General features: G+C 36.0%; 2 protein-coding genes across 10 annotated transcripts; one reads left to right on the top strand and one right to left on the bottom strand.

Moving 5' to 3' along the window:
• Positions 1-1,685: 1,685 nt before the first annotated feature.
• Positions 1,686-8,617, top strand: LOC104097217 (pre-mRNA splicing factor SR-like 1). 9 transcript variants are annotated; one of them, XR_011415250.1, is made up of 6 exons: positions 1,686-1,814; positions 4,213-4,605; positions 5,652-5,732; positions 6,315-6,367; positions 6,620-6,691; positions 7,435-7,514. XR_011415250.1 is itself a non-coding variant. In XM_070199528.1 (5 exons), the coding sequence occupies exons 2-5, from the start codon at positions 4,315-4,317 to the stop codon at positions 8,296-8,298; spliced, it is 1,308 nt and encodes a 435-aa protein (XP_070055629.1). In that variant the 5' UTR covers positions 1,686-1,814; positions 4,213-4,314; the 3' UTR covers positions 8,299-8,617. The 9 variants fall into 9 exon arrangements, 6 of the variants coding, with proteins under 6 accessions (XP_070055629.1, XP_018626702.1, XP_018626704.1 ...); XR_011415249.1 differs by having other exon boundaries at positions 7,096-7,514; XR_011415251.1 differs by having other exon boundaries at positions 6,620-6,696.
• A 2,172-nt stretch (positions 8,618-10,789) lies between these two features.
• On the bottom strand, positions 10,790-15,656 carry LOC104097216 (transmembrane 9 superfamily member 3). The gene is made up of 7 exons (XM_009603759.3): positions 15,345-15,656; positions 14,214-14,254; positions 13,546-14,131; positions 13,299-13,436; positions 12,943-13,099; positions 11,543-12,027; positions 10,790-11,337 (listed from the first exon to the last, which is right to left on the bottom strand). Exons 1-7 carry the CDS (start codon positions 15,500-15,502, stop codon positions 11,118-11,120), a joined length of 1,785 nt encoding a protein of 594 aa, XP_009602054.1. The 5' UTR covers positions 15,503-15,656; the 3' UTR covers positions 10,790-11,117.
• Positions 15,657-21,932: the final 6,276 nt, after the last annotated feature.

The raw sequence follows: 21,932 nt of genomic DNA, 5'->3' as shown, positions 1-21,932 counted from the left end.
GACATGACACTTGATAGGAAGATGTGGAGGTCGAGTATTAGGATTGTAGGTTAGGAGGTAGTTGAGTTGTGCCTTACTTCATACCATTGTGGGACTAGCCATGTAGGGTTTTTGTCTAAGATAGCTAGTGGCAATGTTGTGTCTTACTATTTCGCTTTTCAGTGCAGGTCCTATTTACTAGCTATCGCTTTTGCTTTGCATCTTTCTTCTAGATTTCATGGTATTTCTATTTTTATTATGATTGTTGTGGTGATACTAATATTGTCTCCCTTTACTTTGCATATTTCTTCTGGATTTCATGGTGTTCCTATTTTTCCTATGATTGTTGTTGTAATACTAATATTGTCTCCTTTTTGTCCTTTTATCTTTTTATTTTTTTTAGTTGAGGGTCTTTCGAAAATAACCTCTCTACTCCTTCAGGGTAGGGGTAAGGTCTGCGTACACACTACCCTCCCCAGACCCCATTAGTGGGATTTTACTGGGTTGTTGTTGTATATATACTTTTAAGATTTTATATAGAATTTTCTTTAGAAAATGTTCAGAAATATTTGGGATGCTCTCATGTGATGCAATATTTAATAGAACTATGAAGTGTATCAATTTTTATTTATGTTAAATAATGGGTTGTATCATCACTTTCTTATCAAGTGTTATTGAAATGCGTCAATATCTTTGTTATTTCATATTCATATGTCAAGAACTATTAAATTCTTATACCTTTTTTTGAATTTGAAATGGTAGTTCGATAATTTTAAAATTAAATAGAACATATCATTATTTAGGTTTTATATTGATATTATATTTAATTATTAAATTTGGTTAACCTTGAAAGCGTATATCAACAAAAAATCATCGTTAGACGACTAAGAAAATAACTATCATGTGTTACTAAAAAAATTCTCTCATAAGAATATTTTAATAGATCATATGTTTGTCAGTTTTTTCAGTTTTTACTAAGCATATATTTACTTATCAAAACTTTATCTATAACTTTAACGAAGTAAGATTGAAATAATATTCATGTAACAAAAAAACTCCGAAAAACCCGAAAAACTAACAAAATCGAATCAATCCAAACCGATATAGTTAGTTTGGTTTGATCTTGATAAAAACCGAACTAACCCGGTCCATGTACACCCCTAATTTCAACATAGTATATCACATAATGTAATCAGGAGTTCTATCTCTTAATTCCTAAATGCTTTTTGTTTCTTCTATGAAAGCAACAAGAAAAATGTTCTGATAGAAATTCATTGGGAAATGTATATTTCAGTCGTTTTCGAAAATAATAGCCGATGAAACGTATAATTTTTGTATATATGTGTATTATATACATATATGTTATATATTTTTTGGCCAGCGAATGCAATTAGTTTCGGCTGATCGGTCAATTTTATATTTTGCCCAAATTCTTTGGAAAAATGACACTATATAGCCACTGTAAAAATAATAGCCGAAAAAATATATAAAATTTGTATATTTTTTGTATATATATATATATTTTTATGTTATATACAAAAATTATACAAGTTTTATATATTTTTTCGGCTATCAGTAAATAGTTTTTGGCGCCGTCTAAAAGTAATAATACCCTAAATTCTTTCCAAGAGAACTGGGCTATACTGAGTAGGAAGCCCATTAACTACTCAGTCCAAAACTCTGTCAATTGGACTTCTCAAAAGCCCATTACTGACTTTATCAATAGTTCGTATACCCCTCGACCCCCCGCTTCTTTTCTCCTCCTCTTCTCTATACCTCGTCAATTTTCCATTATTGCTCTGCATCGATTTCTCTGCTCAACAACGCAAAAAAAGGTAAAAGTTATTCAATTTAGCAGTATGTTAATTGATTGTCTCAGCTTAAAAGCATTAAAATCTTCTCGATTTTACTTTCAATCGCAATCTAGGGTTTCTGAATATTTGTTGTAGAGTTAGGTCTATAATTTAGCTGCTTCCTAGTGTTCTCTAACTTATAAATTTTAAGCTTTGTTTGACGGTAGTAATTGTACAATTTTGGGAGAACTTTCGTTCCTTTCGTTTAATTTGCAAAAAGGTATCATTTTCCCCCTTTTTAAACTTATTTCTTGAATTTAAGTATGTTTTGAACGTGTATTTTAAGCTTCAGTAAAGGAATTTATGAGTTTAAGTTTTTTGCACTCACGGTGTAAAATATATTTACCCAATCAGGTTAGTTAAAAGGTAATTGCAGGTAATTCTGTTAACAAGTATTGATTGATAAAGTAAGCATAAATGGTAAGTAGCTTGTTATAACTTGTTAATTTATATTGATGGTGTAAAAGTTTCTTTACACTGTTAGTGTATAACTTGAACCCCTTTTGAGTTTAAGTTTTTTGCATTGACAGTAAAAAATATTTTTTCAATCATGTCAGTTAAAAGGTAATTGTAGGTAATTCTATTAATAAGCATTGGTTGATAAACTAGCATAAAATGGTAAGTAACTTGTCATAACATGTTAAATTAGACTGATGGTGCAATTTTTTTTTTATGCACTGTTAGTGTATATAACTGAAATCCCCTTTTTATTTGTTTTCCTCGACCTAGTGGTGTTTTTGTTGGTAATTTCTTTTGTATAGTTTCTATGAGCTGGAGGGTGTATTTTGGTCTTGTGAATTAGGCGGAAGAAGTGGAGTTTGAAAGATTAGTTTTTTTTAAAAAAAAAAATCTGTGAAGTTTGCAGTAAAGAAGAAATCTGTTTTCCTGTTTTACTTTGAATTCAAGTATATGATTTGAATCCTTAATTTGAGTCTTATTGATGTGGAAAACTACCTGAAAAGTTTGGTGGTGGATTTGTTTGGTTCAGTTCAATGTTTTGATGCTTACTTTTTGTTTGGTTTTCTCGAGCTAGTTGTATTTTAGGTGGTGTTTTCATTTATATAGTTTCTATGAGATGGAGCGTGTATTTTGGTCCGATGAATCAGGAATAAGAGTGGAGTTAGATGTAAATATAGGTTACTTTTTGACACTTGTTCCCCCCCCCTCCTGTTTTTGCATAAGAAATGACAGAGAAATGATTTAATGAGGAATATGTGTTATCATCTGGTCTGTGATTTTCGTAGCCTTCTCATGCCCCTCAATGGCATCAGAGATGGTTTGAAGAACGGTCTTTTTGACGCTTACGAAAAGAAATGTTTTAATATAGAAAAATTGAACTAGGAAGAAAACTGTTGACAACAGTAAAAAGATGGGTGCTTAATTCCAATACAATAGGAGTCTACTAGTGCGAGTTAGTTGAATGTCGTATTTGAGTGGATGGGTGGATTAGGTGCAAATCTCACCCAATGGGAAGTTATAAGGCTAGTTTCCCTTGGGACCTTATAAAAAAAAATAAGGCTAGTCTCCCTCGGGATGAAGAAGTAGTGGATCCCAAACAGCAATAAAGTAATAATTTATTGATGTGGTGAGAAGCACTGGTATACTTGCATTAAGTCTGATGTTTGTCAAGAGTGTTTTTTTTTACTTGTGTGTTGTATATTTGCAAGTGTCTGTTTTAGAGGCCTTTTAGCTTTGAGAACTCACAATTTGCCTTGATAGATGAATTTTTTCTTATAAAGGAAACAAGCTTATAAATATTTAGCACAAAGGCTGTGCTAGTAGCCGTATTTACAATTCAAAAAAAAACAACAACAGAGAATTGTATCCTTGTTCTTCTTACAAGGACTCCATAATATCTATCAAAGAATCTGCATCATCTAAAAATTCTTCCTTACACCAACAGTGAAACAGCAGTAAACAACTCATCTTTATCTTCTGAATAAGGCTGCTTGTTCCTTCAAAACACCTCAAGTTTCTTTCCCTCCGTGTAGTCCACCAAATGCAAGCTGGGATAATCGTCCACCATTTTTTCTGTCCACTCAATTCTTCAGAGAAACTCCAGCAAGTAAGCAGATTTGCAGTAGTCTTAGATATGGTCCATTTATCACCTTTCATGTTCTTGGAAAAGCTGCCAGAGTATTTACTATTGAGATGAAATGGACCTCAATAGAGCTGAATGAATAAAGAGGATTCATATGGTCACAATTAAGTTGGATCGACACTTAGTTGATTGATTGTGTGAATGTGCCAAGCAGTAATGATCATTTAGTTTTTCAAACATGGGATGGTTGTATTAGCTGAAATGTGATTATATTAGTGTACATTTTTGCAAGTTTTAGTTCACTATGTTATGTAACTTATTCATTATTTTCTGTGACAGGTAACCTAGTATCTGAACCTTAATCTTTCCAATATCATTTTTTATTGTTGGCCAAGCAAAGGGAGGAAAAGATAACACTTTGGTGCCTACATCACTAAGGGCATGGCTGAGATTAAGACTTCTGGGAGACCGATCGACCAATTGCTGGAGAAGGTTCTGTGCATGAACATTCTTTCTTCTGATTATTTCAGAGACCTATTGCGCCTGAAAACTTATCACGAAGTGATTGATGAAATTTATAATCAAGTTGACCATGTGGAACCATGGATGACTGGCAACTGTCGTGGTCCTTCAACAGCCTTCTGCCTTCTCTACAAGTTCTTTACGATGAAACTTACTGTCAAGCAAATGCATGGCCTGTTAAAGCATCCAGATTCTCCTTACATTAGAGCTGTAAGTGGTGTTCTGTATCTTACACTTTATCTATTAGATTTGTTGCTTTCTTAGCTGTGAATTGTTTCTTTTTCACAATGTACTGTCTGTGATTACCTAAAGATTTTTGTATAGATATCTAGGAGATGTTTCCTTTTGTTTTCAGCTGATGATCATGCTTGTTTACTACTAGTAGATTAGTAGTGTGCGTACCTTTTTCCCTTAAAAACCTTCTTTCCTTTTTAAGTTTTGATTGGAAAAGAATTTAAAACCATTAAAGGAAGTTGAGAGTTTTCGATGCTGTCGGTTGGCTTGGAAGTCGGTCTAATTCGCTCTGCTATTGTGTCAAAAGGAGGTTCCATAGTAGAGTCAAAAATGATGAATGGATTTGGATAAGATGAGAACCCTAATCCGCAGCTTTAACTGCCTCTAATAGTATTTTCTATTAAAAGGTTTCTATTTGGAAGTGAAGGAGTGGAAGTCATCCGTGGAGTGTTTCATGTGTTTCCAAAAGCAGAAGGGAAAAGGAACATTATTTCTACTCTTCCAATAATTGTTAATAGACAATCAGTAGTTAGATTATGTGTTATAAGAAAGTTTCTAGGCAGACTTGATCCACTTCACCCCTGAAGAGGCAGTCTTTAGTGACGAATGAGGCGTACCGAGTTTTTTTCTTTAGCAGCCAGGTTATGTCGTGCTTTTCCCTCTCTATATTTTTCTCTGCATAATGCTGCCTGCATAAAGCTAACAAAATTACTTTTTGTAGTTGCTGATGCTTAAAATTTAAGCAAACTGGAACCAAATCCTCCACTTGCTTGCCATCACCTTCACTGCTTCACCAAGTAATGAATCAAAATGAGGCTTTCGGAATTCCATCTAATGCCACAGTAGTTCCTTTCATTACCTATTGAAAGTAGCACATGTATGAATAGAGAATTCAGTTGCATCCCCAATTAAACCTTGTCTCTGATTCTCCAAATTCATGTGCTTTTGTTTTCTGACATTGTTGTACTTACATTCTTGAGCCTCTTGCCAATGGATTTAATGCTTGTAATTTTTTTTGGCAGGTTGGGTTCCTTTATCTGAGATATCTTGCTGATTTTAAGACATTATGGGCTTGGTATGAGCCTTATCTCAAAGATGATGAGGTAAAAATGAAGTGCTCTACCTGAAGTAGATTATTCTATTGTGTTATTTTGGATTGAAATGCTGCATTTGAGCATTCTATTAAGATTCTGACATTTTGCATACAAACAAGAAGTCTATCAATCCTGATCATTTCCATGTTATAGATCTGTCTGCAACTTTGACTATTTTCATCAATTTCATGGAATATAGTGTTTGAAGGAGAAATGCAATCATTTGTTACTGTTCTCTTGTTTCGTCAATCCGCTCAAAATATTGCCTCTATAGTTAATTTCCTGCCCCTCCTCTCGATAATGCTTTTCCTCTCTGCTTTCATTCATTTTAAACTAGCTGATCGATATGTTTTCAATCAGCATTTTTTTTTATCTGAATGGTCTCCTTCGAATCACCAGTTAACTATTTCTATTACAAGAGCTCACTTTCCAATAGTTTTAGTGTAGAACTGTCTATCTTTCTCTCTCTTTTAGTATGCCTAAAACCATGTTCTCAGCTCTGCTTCTGAGATATTGATCTTGATTGTGTGTCGTAAGTATTACATGATCTGTGCATACTTTATGCTATGATTCTCACTCCTTATGCCTTAGGATGCAAGGACCACTCTTGCTTGAAGGTGCGTGGACATGATTTTTTTTTGCAGGTGAACTGATTTTAATATTTATATGGTGGTACACTTCTGAGATTTTACCTACTTTTTTACATTCCATCTCCTGTTCCTTTTTTTCTTCTTCTGCAAACTGGGGTTTTGAAGCAGTGAGATTCTTTTCAGTAGTTTAAGCAGCATCTCAGAAAACAGGACCATTATGTCTTTAGTTTGTTCACCTATGATGTTTATCTTCATGATGGGAGTTGATTTTTAGGGCTCATTCTGATTATTAACTATTTATTTCAGGAATTCTCTCCTGGATCCAGTGGCCGAATGACCACAATGGGCGTATATGTGCGTGACTTATTTCTCGGACAGGTAAGGTGCCACCTCTAAACCCGACCTTTCGTGGAGAATGTTTTAGCACAGTGGTGCAATAGATATATACTCATGATGTTTCTAATGGATGCTCTTCTCTTGCATTTCTATTTTGCTCTGATTTTGTTTGCTAAGTTTGCAAAGTAGAACATCCTGGTCGTTGCTTAGTCAATAGTGAAGCTGTTGATATAAAGGATCTTGACACAGGATAATTCTTTGAACTCTGCTCCGGAATATGTGATCTTTTAACAGCTGAATGAAAAGACAACTCTGTGATAGTTTTGCCCTTAACTGTTTCCATGGCTGCAATTATGTGCTTAGACTTGATAAAAAGACATTTCTGTTAAAAAAACATCTGAGTCGTACTTTCGTGTTATTGTTTCTTTGGCCTTGGATTGCTGCAGTCTACATCTTCCAATTTTGATGTTTATTGAATCTCGAGGGGTGTAACTCAGATGTTCGAACTGACCCTTCATCGGAAGATCTCTCATTTGTCACAGCATGTATGGGCGCTTCACTAATGTTTAGATGAGTTCTGGAGCTTCACATTTATGCCATCACTTATTAGGACATGACTTGCTAGTAAGTGAGCCTCAACTGGGAGGGAGGAGGCAAGAAGTATGCTTTGGTGGATCAGGGTTTTCAATTCCTATTCATGTGCAATTACCTGACACTTGGATAATGCTATTAGTGTATGTCAAACCTGTTCCCATGATTCACTTGCACATTCTTTTTCATTGCAGTATTATTTTGACACACTATTACCCCGGATTCCTGTTCCTGTTATGCGGACAGCAGTTGCCAATCTCGAAAAAATGAATCTGCCGACCAAACTCTCTGGTTCGATCGGGGACTCTAGTCGTGGATCTGAGGAAACCTCCCGTCGGCCACCTTCTGTCAAAGCTTCCCTCTCAGTGTCTTTTGGTCAGCGTGCACCTCATCGTGCATCAACTAGAGATTCATCTCCCATCCGACGTACAATCGCACCACCACCCTATGATAAGGATGGTGCAGATGATTCAAGACGGTCCCCCAGCATCCGCCGGAGTCAAAGTCGTGATATATCTGACCGAGAGAATTCCGAAAGGGACAGGGGCCGAGACAGAGAGAGGGAGAAGGAAAAGCCTTGGGACAGAGACCGTGATAGGGATAGGGATCGATATAGGGACCGGGACCAGGAAAGAGAAAGGGAGAGGGGCAGGGATCGGGATAGAGATAAGAGGTATGATTATGAGAGAGATCGTGAAAGGGATAGAGACAGGAGGTATGATTATGACAGAGATCGGGGAAGGGATAGAGACAGGAGGTATGATTATGATCGAAGTTCAAGAGAGAGAAGCAGAAGAGACTATGAGAGGAGCAGGAGCCGGAGTAGGAGTCGAAGCCACAGCCGAAGTTTGCATGATCAAGGGACCAGTCTTGATCAACAGCGAACTCCACCTAGAGATGAAAGCAAGGAGAAGAAGGCTGCATCTAGCAATCTTGCCAAGCTTAAAGATCTATATGGTGACTTAGGCAATCAAAAGGAGAACGTAGGCGGCGAGAGAGCTCCAAATAGGGATACAAGTACGGAGGAGGTTATCAGACTTGGTGGTTCATGGAGGTAGTTGGTCGCATTTACATAGACTCTTTTTCCCATCGTGAAAAGAGAGTACTCTCTCTCTCTATTACCTGCACAAAAGAGCACGTTGTCGGCTAGACTTTTGTCAAAGGGGAATATGCAACTAGTAGCTACAGCGAGGACATGTTGTATCATGATTGTGCAGTTGAGTAAAGCTGCGTGTAAGCTAGATTTCCTTTACTATTTAAACGTAAGTTACATTAATGGATGGATTTCAAATGTCCCTTTGTCGTTCAAACATTATTACTATGTTAGACAGATGGAGCTAACTCAACTAATTAACACGATCGGAAAACTTATTCTGACTGATGATCGCAGGATATGCTATGTTCTATGCTTTGCTTATTCCACTTTCTGACTTGCAATAGATTGAAGACAAGTTGCTGATGGGGTTGAGTGCAATTATAGTCTCGGTTTTCCTTCATTTCTTTTAGTTTTGTTCGTTCTGGTTCATTTTTCTTCATTTTTTGGCAAATATGAACAGTTCACTTCCATTTGGGATTGATTACTGAGTTTCCACTATTCATTAGCCGCTCTTCCCAAAACATCTTCTAAACCCACGCACAGACAAGGAAAAGGAGGAGAATATGTAACCAACTCCTTTCGAGTAACCTCATTTTCTATTTAACAGTACCCTTTATCAACTCAATGGCTGGGTGGGTGGAAATCTATATTCTTAAAAGTGTTAAAAGTTTAGAATTTTTGCGAAAGCTCATACTCCACTATATTACAATGATAATATTGCGATATTTTTTTTAATTTGGCATTTCTTACCCGGTTTCCGATACTTGTATTGACAAATCTGGATTCACGTCATGTAAGGCCCACCAAGGGGAAGACGTTTCTTACCAGAATTTCTCAATTGCAAAGCTCGAACCCGAGACCTCTGGTTATGGGATAGTATTACTTGTTACGTACTGTTTCATTTTTTCGGTACACCATAGAAACCAGATTAACATACAAAACTAAATACATATGTTAAGAGACCTTTAAGGAGCGAAGGCAAGATCAAGCCAAGAAACATCATACGCTTGTATTTTGAAATTGGGGCGGTTTGGGGGAAGAAAAGGGAGAGAGCTCACTACTAAGCCAAAGGAACAGAACTAACTTTTAGTCCAAGCTTAAATTAAGTTTCAATATATTTTGAAGATTATGGAATCATTATATTTTGTAAGTTTCATTATGGGTTCAAAACACAGAGAGATATGAAGTTTTTCCCATTATATGACCTCTGTAGTCCGTACTTGTTAAATGGGTTAAAATTACTTACAGCACATTGATTTATCACATCATTTCCATTAAGAAGTTTACCAAGTTAAATCATGAATTTACTACCGTGTTGAACTTTGAAAGAACATGTTATATGTAAGCTTCTGTCATTCCAATTGAAAGATATAGAAAGCCATGTTTGAGAGATATGCGTAATGAGTTCTTACTTAAGTTATAAGAATCTTGTATATAAAGTTACAAAAGAATAGCTTTTAGAAGCAAGAATATAAGTTGAGATGATTGAACAAATTTTGAGATATGCTCCTTGGCAGTTGGCATAGTGCAGCCTTATCAGAGATCTTTAATTGACAGGTATGGTGTCAGAACGTCGTTATGATACTGGTGATGGGCAATATCAGTCAGTCACAGATCTTCAGTTGGGTGCAATCTCTAGCTGATAAGGGTGGTGTCAGACCGCTGCGACCGCACCCTTGTTAATATGAACTCGAGTTGATAGTGGTGGTGCTCGACTATTGTGATCGAACTAGTGATTCACACTGTGTGGTTGCATACCCTAACTGGCAACGATGGTAACAGACCGCTATGCATACTCACAATGCGAACACAAAACTAAAAATTGAAGTAAAAGAATAATATATAAGATAATACGCCATAGGAGTAAAGGGGAACCTTGGTGTAACTAGTAAAGTTGCTGCCATCAGAGGCGAAGCTACGTGCAACCAAGGGTGGTCAACTGACCACCCTTCGCAGGAAAATTATATTCCGTATAAGGTAAAATATTACTTGTTATTGATTAAAAATAGGCTTTGAACACCCTTACATAACCCACTGGCAAAGGTTTGAACATCCTTGTTGAATTTCCTGGCTTCGCCACTGGCTGCCATGTAATCAGGCGGTCACGAGTTTGAGCTGTGAAAACAACCTCTTGCAAAAATGCAGGGTAAGACTGCATAGAATAAACCTTAATGGTCCGACCTTTTCACAGACCCCTCGCATAGCGGGAAGTTTAGTGCAAGCTTCTATAGAAGGGATCATAAGCATACTATAGAAGTAAGTTATTATAATGATATGAGTTCAGAACAACATATAATAAAATAAGGGAAAATGTTCAAGTATCAAAAACCGAAAAAGCAAAAAACAAAAGTTTAAGATACCATATTTGAGTAGTCTTTTCTTTTCCCATATATTGTTAACTCTTTAGCTAAATACTGAAGTTGGAATCAAGAGTCAAGCAAATTGGACATTGCTCAACGAGTGAATGGCTCATTTCATACATTCTTTTGAAGCTTGGGACCAGTACAATTATAGCTCAAAGTTTGCCCAATGCAGTAAAAGGAATACTAGACAGACTAGGATAATGTGTTGGAAGGATTAGAATATGGAATGAGGAAACTCTAAATCTACTAATCGATATAAACTGTTGAGCTGTAAATGAAAAATGGCAAAAAGTTCTTAAAATTTCCGGCGTAAGATAATTCATGCTTCATCTCAAGACATCCTACCATCCTACATGGTCTTCTTGAATACCAGATCTGTAAAGGATTCTGTAAAACAGAAGACCATCCCACCAGCATCCTACTCGCACTTGATTGACCGGTATATGTGACGGACAAAAAATAGGGCTGCGCGGAAACCCACAGTCCCGAGCATGAGAAAGAAACCATAGCAGATGCAAGCCATGTATCCAAAGAAGAATGAGGTTTGCATGAAGCCGGACATATCAGAACGGGCATAATAGTAATACAAGCAGTAGCCGTAGATGAAGAGTCCAGTTGATCCACCACAAAGGAAAGCCCTGTTCAGAGCAACATATACAATTAGTACTTCAAATGTTCATCTGAATGTATCATGCTGTTAAAGAACATCAAAGTAACATATTGCAAAAAGATTCTCAATGCTATTTCTTTGCTTACAAAGACGACGAACCAAATTGGTAGATGCATAAATTATTCCAAAAGAAAGATCACTGAATAGCAATACCAGTAAATGAACAAACATACCTCCACCACCATTCATGATCTTCAGCAGCGAGTTGAAAGTATGTCAACGCCACAGTTATGAAAGCAGTGACAATTATAAGAATAATGAAGACTATAAATAAAATGCTGTATATTGTGTAGATCCTGTGACCCCAAACACTTGCAAATATATAGTAAAGTTCGATATATATGGCGCTGAAAGGCAAAAATCCAGCCATTGCCATCTGAGGTAGGGTTCCGCGGTACCAAGGTAATGGTGGGATCTCTCTTGGGTATTTCGTGGTTCGACAAGGAGCTTGGAATTCAGCCTTGCTGTTCTTTCCAGCTATCCCTCCCAGTACAAGCAAAGGTGACGTTACAAGAGCCCATATTAGAAAGATGACCACAATAGTTCCAAAAGGCAGTGCAGCAGTGGCACTGTATGCAATTGCTACGCTGTTAAGGAAACAGAATGTAAGAAACAGAGGTCCACAAAACAAGCCTCCAGTCAATAACAAATTCCTGACCTGCAGGGATGAAAAGAAATCTAATGATTAAGTTTGCCGTACTCACTTTCATTTTCAGCTTTGTTTCATTGGATAGGCAACAAAGAACTAAACAAACACAGAGCCACGGTTATTTCATGGCATACACAAACCCAGAAAAGAATGATATGGAACTTTCCAGCCACAGGATCTGGTATGAATACTTCTCTAATAACATGTAATATCTCTCGGACGTGACCAAGTGTAACTCCTTGTAAAAGATGAAGTGAAAAACAAACACCGAGACATGGTTATTTGATGGCATACACAAACCAAAAAATAATGGAACTTGCCAGCCACTGGCTCTGATATGAATACTTCTCTAATAACATGTAATATCCCTTAGCCGTGACCAAGTGTAACCCATACAAGATGAAGTGAATTACATGATAGAATGAAGATACACTGCTTCTCTAAATAACAACACAGCTTCCTTAATGTTCTGTCCAGAAGGAATAAGTAAAACATCACACGCCTAAATCAAGGATACAAAACTCTATGTTCAACTTGTTTTGCCTGCTTGAACAAGATGCTTTAGTAACCAAGTTCTGTTACTTCCTTTGCTTAGAAAAAGAGCAATGGGATAACAGATGAATCCTCTAACCCTTAATATAGAGGGTCAAAGTCATGGCATTAGGGTAGGTGCTTTCAGCAAACAAATGACTTGACTTGCTACATATAAATCTTCAATTTTTCGGTTTTCCTAAGAAAAGGATTGATAAAATAATTCAATGGCATGAAAGTACGATCGAAAAAAACTCAAAGCTTTTACCGTTGTTTTGGGATGAAAATAAGCATATAGTTGGAATTAGGGACTTAAAGTTAGTGCACCAGATAAAATTCTCAAACTATATTCAGATGGAAAAGCAATAGTATAAAAGAGACATGAAAACGAACCCAGTTTGTCCCTTCTAGCTGGCAATAGAAAGAGGAAGCTGTATAGCCTGCAATTCCAGAGGTGAGAGCATATATGACGACCAATGCCGTGAATAAAGCTCCGCGGTTGTATGGATAGAAAACACCAACAAGGGAGAGAAGGAAAATAAAGATTGTCCTAGGAATGGAAAGGGAAAAGTGTTAGAAAGGGCCGCTTGAGACAACAAATTACCTAAATGCCTAGTCGAAAGCTGCCAGATTGAGCTAGTTGACCAATAAAACAATTCATAAAATATTTTTTTTATGTAAATACAGAGAAAAAACACATTCAAAGAACCTTTTAAATATCCTATTTAGATTTCAGAGCAAATACTTACAATGTGAATAGCTGGGTACCACTACCAAGTGCTGCAGCCAACACGGATTTGTAATTTGGGTACCTAAACACATCACCATGGATGTATTTCCACCCAGTTTCTTCTTGATCATCAGCTGCCTCCTCATCATGTGCATACCTTTAAAAGTAAAGATGAATAGTATTTGAGCCAAAGACTAAGACAAACTTTATCTTGAAAGACCAACAAAAGTACATAAACCAAACAAATTAACCAAATGACTACATACTTGACAAAGTCATTCTTAAGGACCCGCATAAGAATTGTGGCAAGAAAACCAGTTAAGAGAAGAACTGTCACACAGGAATTGATAATTGAGAACCAATGAATTTCCAGGTGATGCGGCAACGATGAAGACTGTGAGTACTTCTCCATCCTCTTATCAAAAGGTGTTTTTGTCTCTTTCCATTTTACAGAGTACATGAAGTCAACATCGACCTCCTTATCCTCTGTGATATCTACCAGGGCATTAGGATCAGTTCGTGCATTGATCTCAATCACACGATCATTGTTGTAAAAGATCTCAAAATGAAGATGTTTAAACAGGTAATATTTGTACTCGCTGGGGTCAGATTTTCCTTCCTTGTCAACTTTCCCTAAGAAACCCCAAATGGGCAAGTCATCATAATACATTTGGAAGTAGTAGTCTTTAGCAACAGCACTGCGGAATTGAGCAACTTCTTCCTTCGACAACTTCTTCTTGCAAACTATTTCTGAGTCCTTGTCGTACATAAAGTCAAGCTTGTAAGGGGCACTGACCAATCGATCACCATTCAAGACCTCACCAAGTGCTTCCTTTTTCTCCTTCACATGGGCTGCAAGACATTCCTCAGTAAGTTGAAACTTAGAGTACAGAGTAACTTAAGAAAGGGAACCCACATAACAATGATTACATACCTGGAGCACAGAAAGGAAGATCGAAGAACCGGTATGTTTCACTGGAGAAATCCAAAACAGAACAAGCCATCAGCTATTAACCAGATAAAATCATAAAATGAAAACAGAATAGAGACTTGTTCATAAGTGCAGTGCCCATAGATGAGTATGACACTTTTAAAAGCATAAGAGGGAGATTATCAAAATTACCTACGCCTTGCATATCAAAAATGCAATCAACCTTGTCAGAGGTAGCAGGCCTCCACAGGTGCAATCCAAGTTTCAGTTAAATAAATCAACCAACTAGACCTCAATCTCAAATTAGCTATGGTTGGCTCTATGGATCCTCTATATGCAGTTCGCTCTATTCAGGTCCATTCCTTTCCAATACTAAATAAATTGTCTTTCAAGGAAAATTACCAGTTCTCAAAGTAAAGGCTCTCCAAGTCTCACCCTTATTCATTGTGAACATAAAATCTCTAATTAGAATAAAAAAGAACTCCCGAAAAAACTTACTATTATGTATATGTACACCAACTACTTCTTAGCCCGGACACAAGAATGGAGTCTCAGCAAGACGCGGATCCTTCGGTATAACCTATGGGTTCGTGGAAACTAAGTAGCTTTTGCCCATATCCTGTATATATGTATTAAGAACTATGTTGCTCGGACTCTCCTAAAATGTGGCTGGGTGCACGTCGGATCCTCCATTTTTGGAGGATCCGAAACGGGTACGACAACATTTTGAAGATTCGGCGCAACATAAATTAAGAAACCTACTAAATATTTATAAATATCTGACTGTGACTCTGTGAACCCAGTCATCATTTTATACTGAATCCCAGATCCCAATATCACCAAATCTTAGCTCTTTCTACATTGTACTTAAATTAGCTAGCTCAACAGAAATCTCTATCAAGCTAGAAATTCATAAAATCGGCACATCAATACACTCAAAAACACATCTGCCATTAAAAATCTTTCATTTTTATATCCACCGACAATTTTCCGAGCACAACAAAAACAACAGCACAAAATTCAACTTGAAATCACATAACGACTAGCTGGATCACGCGCGATAAAACACAGTGTACATTCAGCTTTAAAAGGTAGATAGAGATCTAACGGCGATTAAATTAATTAATTAATTACCTGGGATTATGGAAAGGACCGACCTTGTTAGCATAAAGAGGAACCGGATCTCCGGCTTTGTACTTGTGATCTGAACCGTCCGATCTCACCGGCGATGCACAGCTCACAATCAGCAAAACGACGACGTACCACGCCATCGTCCTTTTCTTCTTCTCCATTTCCCTAACGAACTTTCTGGAGATCACAATGTGATTATATAATACAACTTTGTGTGTGTGTGAAAATTTGCTAGATGGAGAATTTGTTGGGGGTTGGGTGTGTGGGGGGGGGGGGGGGGAGGGGGAGGATAGATCTCGATCTCCCTGAGAGAAACGAAATGAGGAAGTTGATATGGAGAGGGATCTATTTAGTAGTAGTATTAGGGGGGACAGTTTTCCGCCTCACGCGCTTCTATAGAGAGTGAAGCGCAAGCGCAAACAAACAACGTCGACTTGTGAACGGATGTTTGGAAGGAGAACGTGACTCCTCAACTTTAGTTTTCTATTTTATTTTATTATTATTCGTATTTTATTTTTTCATTGCGGTGTCTTTTTGAGTTAATATCTGAGTTTTACGTTACCAATTATTATGGTGAAATGAATTTAAGAATGAAGAAATTTAAGCTTTATTCGGTGTAAATTCTAATTATTCGGGCTAATTGTTTAAAATAAAAAAAAAATTATCCTCCTCTGTTTTTTTTATCAGTAGAAAATTTGAGTTTTTGTGAGAAAAATGAAGATGGAATTCTCTATATTTTCCAAGTTGAAAAGTTTACATTTGGAAAAAAAAATGGACTTGTTATCTTTAAGAGAAAAACTTTGCTGGAATTAATTTTCATAACTTAAAAAAAAATTTATCAAACAAGTATTCAAAGTTCTTCCAAAAACTTTCAACAAACAAAATTCTATGAATATACACAAATGTATGAAACATACTCTGAATCTTAATTGTTAATGAACAGTTTTAACTCTAAATTGTTAATGAACAATTTCAACTTGGGTTATATTCTTATAACTTGGTGGATATCTAATTAAGTTAGTAATTTAATAAATTTTACCTTAATTGAGGTTTCAAGTTCACTAAGCCAAATTTTTCTCATTAGGACAGACGTACACTTCCTTTCAATTTTAACATTATTTTTCGAGATTCACTCTCTCGATCTTCTGAATAAGTAAGGCTCCACTATATTAATTAATTATTGTTAATCGATGAAAATGTACATGTATAAAAAAGAATTGTATATTAATGGGACAAAATTATTTACTTTCCCTCATCAAATTTTAACTTAATTAAATGGTCATATACAATTTATCAATTATATACAAAATAGTTTTAAATGAGTCTCTCTTGATTCTAGCCCATTAATTTAGTAAATCCCCCAAACGGTACTTTTTCCATCTTTCTTTCTTTGAAATCAATCCTCTTTCTACAAGATTTTTTCTTCTAAAGCTCACAATTTTCTCTAACAATGGCGAAGAAAGGGATTAATTTTTTATCGATCTCAATTTTTCCATGGCCGAGGTTTCGATCTTTTCTAGGCTTCCCCTTTTCTTGTTGGCATTCTGATGGCGGGCTAGCAACATATGGGTATTAATCGATAAATTTTGAGGGTACTTGGTGAAGATTAGATTTGATTTGGCTAGATTTTCATATTGAAATTCTTCGAAGAAGAAGAAGAAGAAGAAGCAGAACACACCACATACAAAATATATACAAATCATAAACAAAATACATAGAAAAAGACATGTATAAAATTTGTATGAAAATTGTATTTAAGTTCTATGATATTGTAGTTGTATTTAACTGGGTAAGAATAATGTATTGAAATTGCAGATAAGTTGTAAATAAGTTCTATACTGTACAATTAATTTTATAAAATTTATTTTTAGTATGTATGTTGTATTAAATTTGTATGAAATTTATTTTTAAATTGTATCCTACTGTACCGTATATTATTCTTTTCTTAAAATAGGTAATTATGGCAAAGAGAGAGAAGAGTTGCGCTAAATATGGCTTAAAATAGGTAACAAATAACTGGAAGGAGCCTTACTTAGATGAAAGGATAATTTGGACTTCGTTCCCTTTGGTTACGCTTTTTTCCAAGCAAAGAATTCCCTAATTTAAGGCACTAATAATGGATTGTATACAAATTATAAAAAAAAAACTTATTTAGGACAGGTAATATACAAAATTGCATAATTTTGGTAAATAAGTTTCAAATATTATATAGAAATGAAAAAATCCCTATATTAATTCGTTTAGCAATTTTTGTTTATGATATTCATATAATCCCTACAATATAGCATTAATATGATATTCATATGTTGTTGTTGCTAAAACTTATGTATTAATATAGCACTACATCTTATAGAACTATACACTTTATTTTTAAATGTGTTATAGTAAGTTTTAATTGAATATAATTGAACTTCCAATTGATTCACTGATGAAGTATCTGAGAAAAGTACTAATAAGGTGATCGAGAATAAAACATTCAAGATTATGTGTGTGTGCGCATATATATATATATATATATATATATATATATATATATATATATATATATATATATATTATAGTTTAGGATGTTAAATCAATTAAATATTATGTATATATACATACACAGATAAGATATAGTGTTCATATAAAAGTAATTTTAAAAAACACATGCACACACATATATCAACTAAGTATTAAATATTATTTATTTAAAAGCTATATAAATTGACTAAAACTGACAGAACACGGTCAGTTTATTCATTAAATTAATATTTTAAAATATTTAAAATTAAAACCGACCGAATTCGGTCGAAAACATTTAATTAAAAATTATTTTGGTTGGTAAATTAAATTTATATATAATTTTTGTTATATTAAAAAATCAATTTTCTTGGGCGGGAAATATAATTTCAAATATACCGACCAATTTCGGTCGATATCTTTGAAAAATTTTAATTTAAAATTATTTTATTAGATAATATGAAGTATGACCAGGTCGTGGTCAGATATTGACTAATTTTCGACCGATATCGGTCGGAATATGTATATATTTGTTGTGGGACCACTGTTTCCGTTATCAGAAATATTTTCTTTGACTTTTGCGATCAATTTACTTATTTTTCGACCGATTTCAGTCATTTTTTTTTTCCGACTGATGTCAGTCGGAATTGCGTGGACGGATTTTGTCATTTTTCTAGTAATGTACGGACCTTGCTAGTGAAGTGATTTGTCAAGTTCTCTAAGAATTTCATTTAAAATTACTCACCAAACCTATCAGATTAATTCCCTTTTACTTTAGAATTTGTCTTTTCTTTTAAAGTGATGATATGCTTGTAAGTTTCGATATCTCAACATTAAGATCGGCAAGTCTTTCGAAGATAATTCAACATAGAACTAAAACAATGGTGGTAAAGGAGCCATTGGAAGTGAGGGCTCAAACCAAAATATCTTTTGCATCATGTAATTCTGATATCTTAATAGAGTGGATTTTTTGAGTGGCGTGAAGAGGGAGATGAAAGAACAGTTTAGACAAATCCCATTGATTATTATCCCAAAGATCTTTGGTTTTAAGGGTAGAGTCTTGTTGGATTAGGGGTCCATGGATAAAGGAGTTGAGCGGAGGGAGGTTGGGAATCCATGCAGATGACCAACAACTAATATGAGCAGCCAAAGGCTCTTCGAGCAGTACTTCCATCCCGTTAGGATGTTAGACCAGATAAAGGAATGTGATGCGAGGTTCCCTTTTATGGCTATATTTACTGATTAGAGTGGTGGCCCATATAGAGGTCGGGTTGGAGAAGAGGCGCCAAAACATACTGGAGAGTAGTGCTAGGTTTTTGTCTTTTGCTTTTTTATACCTAGACTCCCGTCTCGCTTAGACTGAGTAACAATATCCCATTTAACATAGTGTAATTTCTTCCTAGTTGTAGTGCCCCATGTGAAGTCACGCTGGATCTTGTCGATTTTTTTTTAGGATGGAGGAGGGGAGAAGGATATATTGCAGGGAGTAGTTTGGAAGGGAATTGAGAGTGTATTTGGCTAATGTTGTTCTACCAGCAATGGATAGAAAGTTTATTTTCCATCCGGCTAATCTGGAATTCATGTTGTCAATGATGTACCGGAGGTCAGAAGCTAATATTGATATTGAGAATATTATCAAGACGGTTTCGAGTATAAGAGTCACAGTTTTTAGAGAAGATTATTTTGGATTTTCTAGAGTTTATTTTTTGACCCGAAAGTTGGCTAAAGAATGACTGGCAATGATTTATGGTCTGAGTTGTTAACTTTTAACATTGGCATTTGCTGCTAGGGTGAGGTCATCTGTGTAAAAGAGATGAGAGAGGGGTGGCCCTGATTGACTAAGTTGAATGGGGTCCCATTGGCCAATGTTGACCTGGTGGCAAATGTGTTTGAAGAGGAGTTCCATACATAGTGTGAAGAGGTAAGGGGACATTGGATCTTCTTGTCTAATGCCTCTTGTTGGGTTAAAAAACTCCGTCCTAGAGCCATTTACTAGGATTGCAATCTTGGAAGTACTGACACAACTCATCATGAGCTTGGTCATACGCGGTGAAAACTTGAAAAAGTGAAGGGCTCGATAGATAAAGGACCATTTTAGTCTATCAAAAGCTTTCTCGAGGTTAATTTTTAAGAGAAGTTTACCCCATTGTCCTTTCAGTTTTTGGAAATGGTTCATGATTTCCTGAATGATGATGACATTGTCACTAGTGCATCTTCCTTTTAGGAAGCTAGATTGGTAGGGGCTAATAACGATAATTTTAGGTAAAATTTTTGAGAACTCCTCCACACGCACAACACTTGCATGGTTGCCCTACTGGAAACAAAAATAACTAACCATGCAGAGATTAGAGATACTTTTCACTTCACTGACATGTTTGAAGTCCCTGCTATTGGACTTGCTAGAGGCATCGTCATTCTTTGGTTCGGGAACCTTGTCACTGTTAACCTTATTAGCAAAGCACACCAGGAAATCCACGCCATGCTTCAGGTACACCCTGATCACCCCCTTGGTTACTTAGTATTATTTACGCTAGCATTACTATTAATATTCGTAAAAACCTTTGGGATAACCTCCGGTCCATTGCTTTCAACTATTCCGGACCATGGCTACTGGGGGTGACTTTAATGAGGTCCTGTCCCAGGATGATAAGTGGGGTGGTAGACCTATCATCACTAACCGTATTTCTAACTTTTGGTCTTGTGTCAACCAATGCCAACTAATGGATCTTGGATATAAAGGGACTAAGTATACTTAGACGAACTGTAGGGTTAGAACTAATGGATTAATTCTAGAAAGACTTGACTAATTTTTAGCTAATGACCAATGAGTAGAACAATATCTTGACGCCTCTATAGCCCACTTACCTAAAACTCATTCTAAACACACACCCTTACTTCTAAATGTTACCTGTAGGATCCCTCGACCGGGTAACAAACCCTTCAAGCTTGAAACCTTATGGTGCCACCACCACAACTTTGAAAATTTAATAAAAAATAGCTGGCATAGAAAACCCTTAATGGAAGCTACTAATACCTTCCAGCTTCAAGCTTCCGAATGGGCTAAAGTTACTTTTGGTAATACCCATAAAAAAGATTCTACTGGATCTGAAAGTTAAATACTCTTAACAAAATAAAAAATTTCTTATGGTAATACTCTCATAACCGACTTCCCACAAATGCATATCTACATCATATAGAATTAAATATTGACTCTATCTGCTCAATATGTAAAGGATCTAACGAGTCATTAACTCACATTCTCTTCGAATGCTCAATAGACAAGGCCTTTTGGGAGGAAGTAAGCCCACAAAATTAAATTCCGGACTACAACTCTGACCACTGCTTATGAAGCTTAAAGATTGGACCATTAATGTGGACCACCTAAACATCACTTGGAACGAATTCTTCCAGTTTTCCATTTGGCACCTTTGGTTAAATAGAAACAATAACCATTTCAACAACATCTGTAAGCTTCTTGCCCTAAACTTTGTGTCTATGCGTTGTATGGAATACAAATACACCACTATTCTCCTACCAATAACACCAACACCTCTCTAACAACTGTAAAATGGAGCCCCCACTGTCAACAAACCTAAAAGTCAACATTGATGGGACGTTCAAAAGCAGCTATAACAAAGGAGGGATTGGTAAAATATTCCGGGATAAATCCGAAAATTGGATCCTGGGCTATAAAATGCCCGCTTATGGCTACACCCTCGTATACATGGAACTCCTTGCGCTAAAAAATGGACTTTTCCTAGCAAAAAACCATAATTTCAACAACTTAGAAATCAAAACTGATGCTACTGAAATACCCCAATTGCTTTTCTATAATAACTGTTCTCTATACTCTAACTTTGTTAATGAGTGCAGGTTGTTACTGAAGGAGCTGAAGAATCAAATGATCCGACACAATTTTCGTGAGGGGAACAAACTCGCGCACTTTTTGGCAAAGGAAGGGTGTCCAAGCAACCAAGCAATACCCCCTTATTAACAATGCTCCACCCACCAAATGTTTGTTGGAAATTGCTTCAGGAAGACAAAGCTGGTACAACTACTACTAGACTAGTATCTACCAATGTACTAAAT

This window comes from Nicotiana tomentosiformis, chromosome 4 (genome assembly GCF_000390325.3).
Source record: "Nicotiana tomentosiformis chromosome 4, ASM39032v3, whole genome shotgun sequence".
In the NCBI taxonomy this organism is placed as follows: Eukaryota; Viridiplantae; Streptophyta; class Magnoliopsida; order Solanales; family Solanaceae; genus Nicotiana; species Nicotiana tomentosiformis.
The sequence above is the reverse complement of the archived record's forward strand: the minus strand, read 5'-3'. Positions and strand labels throughout refer to the sequence as shown.

What these genes read in the sequence shown, in the direction of transcription:
- LOC104097217 (XM_070199528.1), top strand. Translation starts at nt 4,315, where the DNA reads ATGGCTGAGATTAAGACTTCTGGGAGACCGATCGACCAATTGCTGGAG. An exon ending in ATTCTCCTTACATTAGAGCT is followed by an intron (nt 4,606 to 5,651) that starts GTAAGTGGTGTT and finishes TTTTTTTGGCAG; the next exon opens with GTTGGGTTCCTTTATCTGAG. An exon ending in GTGACTTATTTCTCGGACAG is followed by an intron (nt 6,692 to 7,434) that starts GTAAGGTGCCAC and finishes TTTTCATTGCAG; the next exon opens with TATTATTTTGACACACTATT.
- LOC104097216 (XM_009603759.3), bottom strand. Translation starts at nt 15,502, where the DNA reads ATGGAGAAGAAGAAAAGGACGATGGCGTGGTACGTCGTCGTTTTGCTG. An exon ending in CTTAAGAATGACTTTGTCAA is followed by an intron (nt 13,437 to 13,545) that starts GTATGTAGTCAT and finishes TTACTTTTAAAG; the next exon opens with GTATGCACATGATGAGGAGG. An exon ending in GGTACCCAGCTATTCACATT is followed by an intron (nt 13,100 to 13,298) that starts GTAAGTATTTGC and finishes TTCCATTCCTAG; the next exon opens with GACAATCTTTATTTTCCTTC.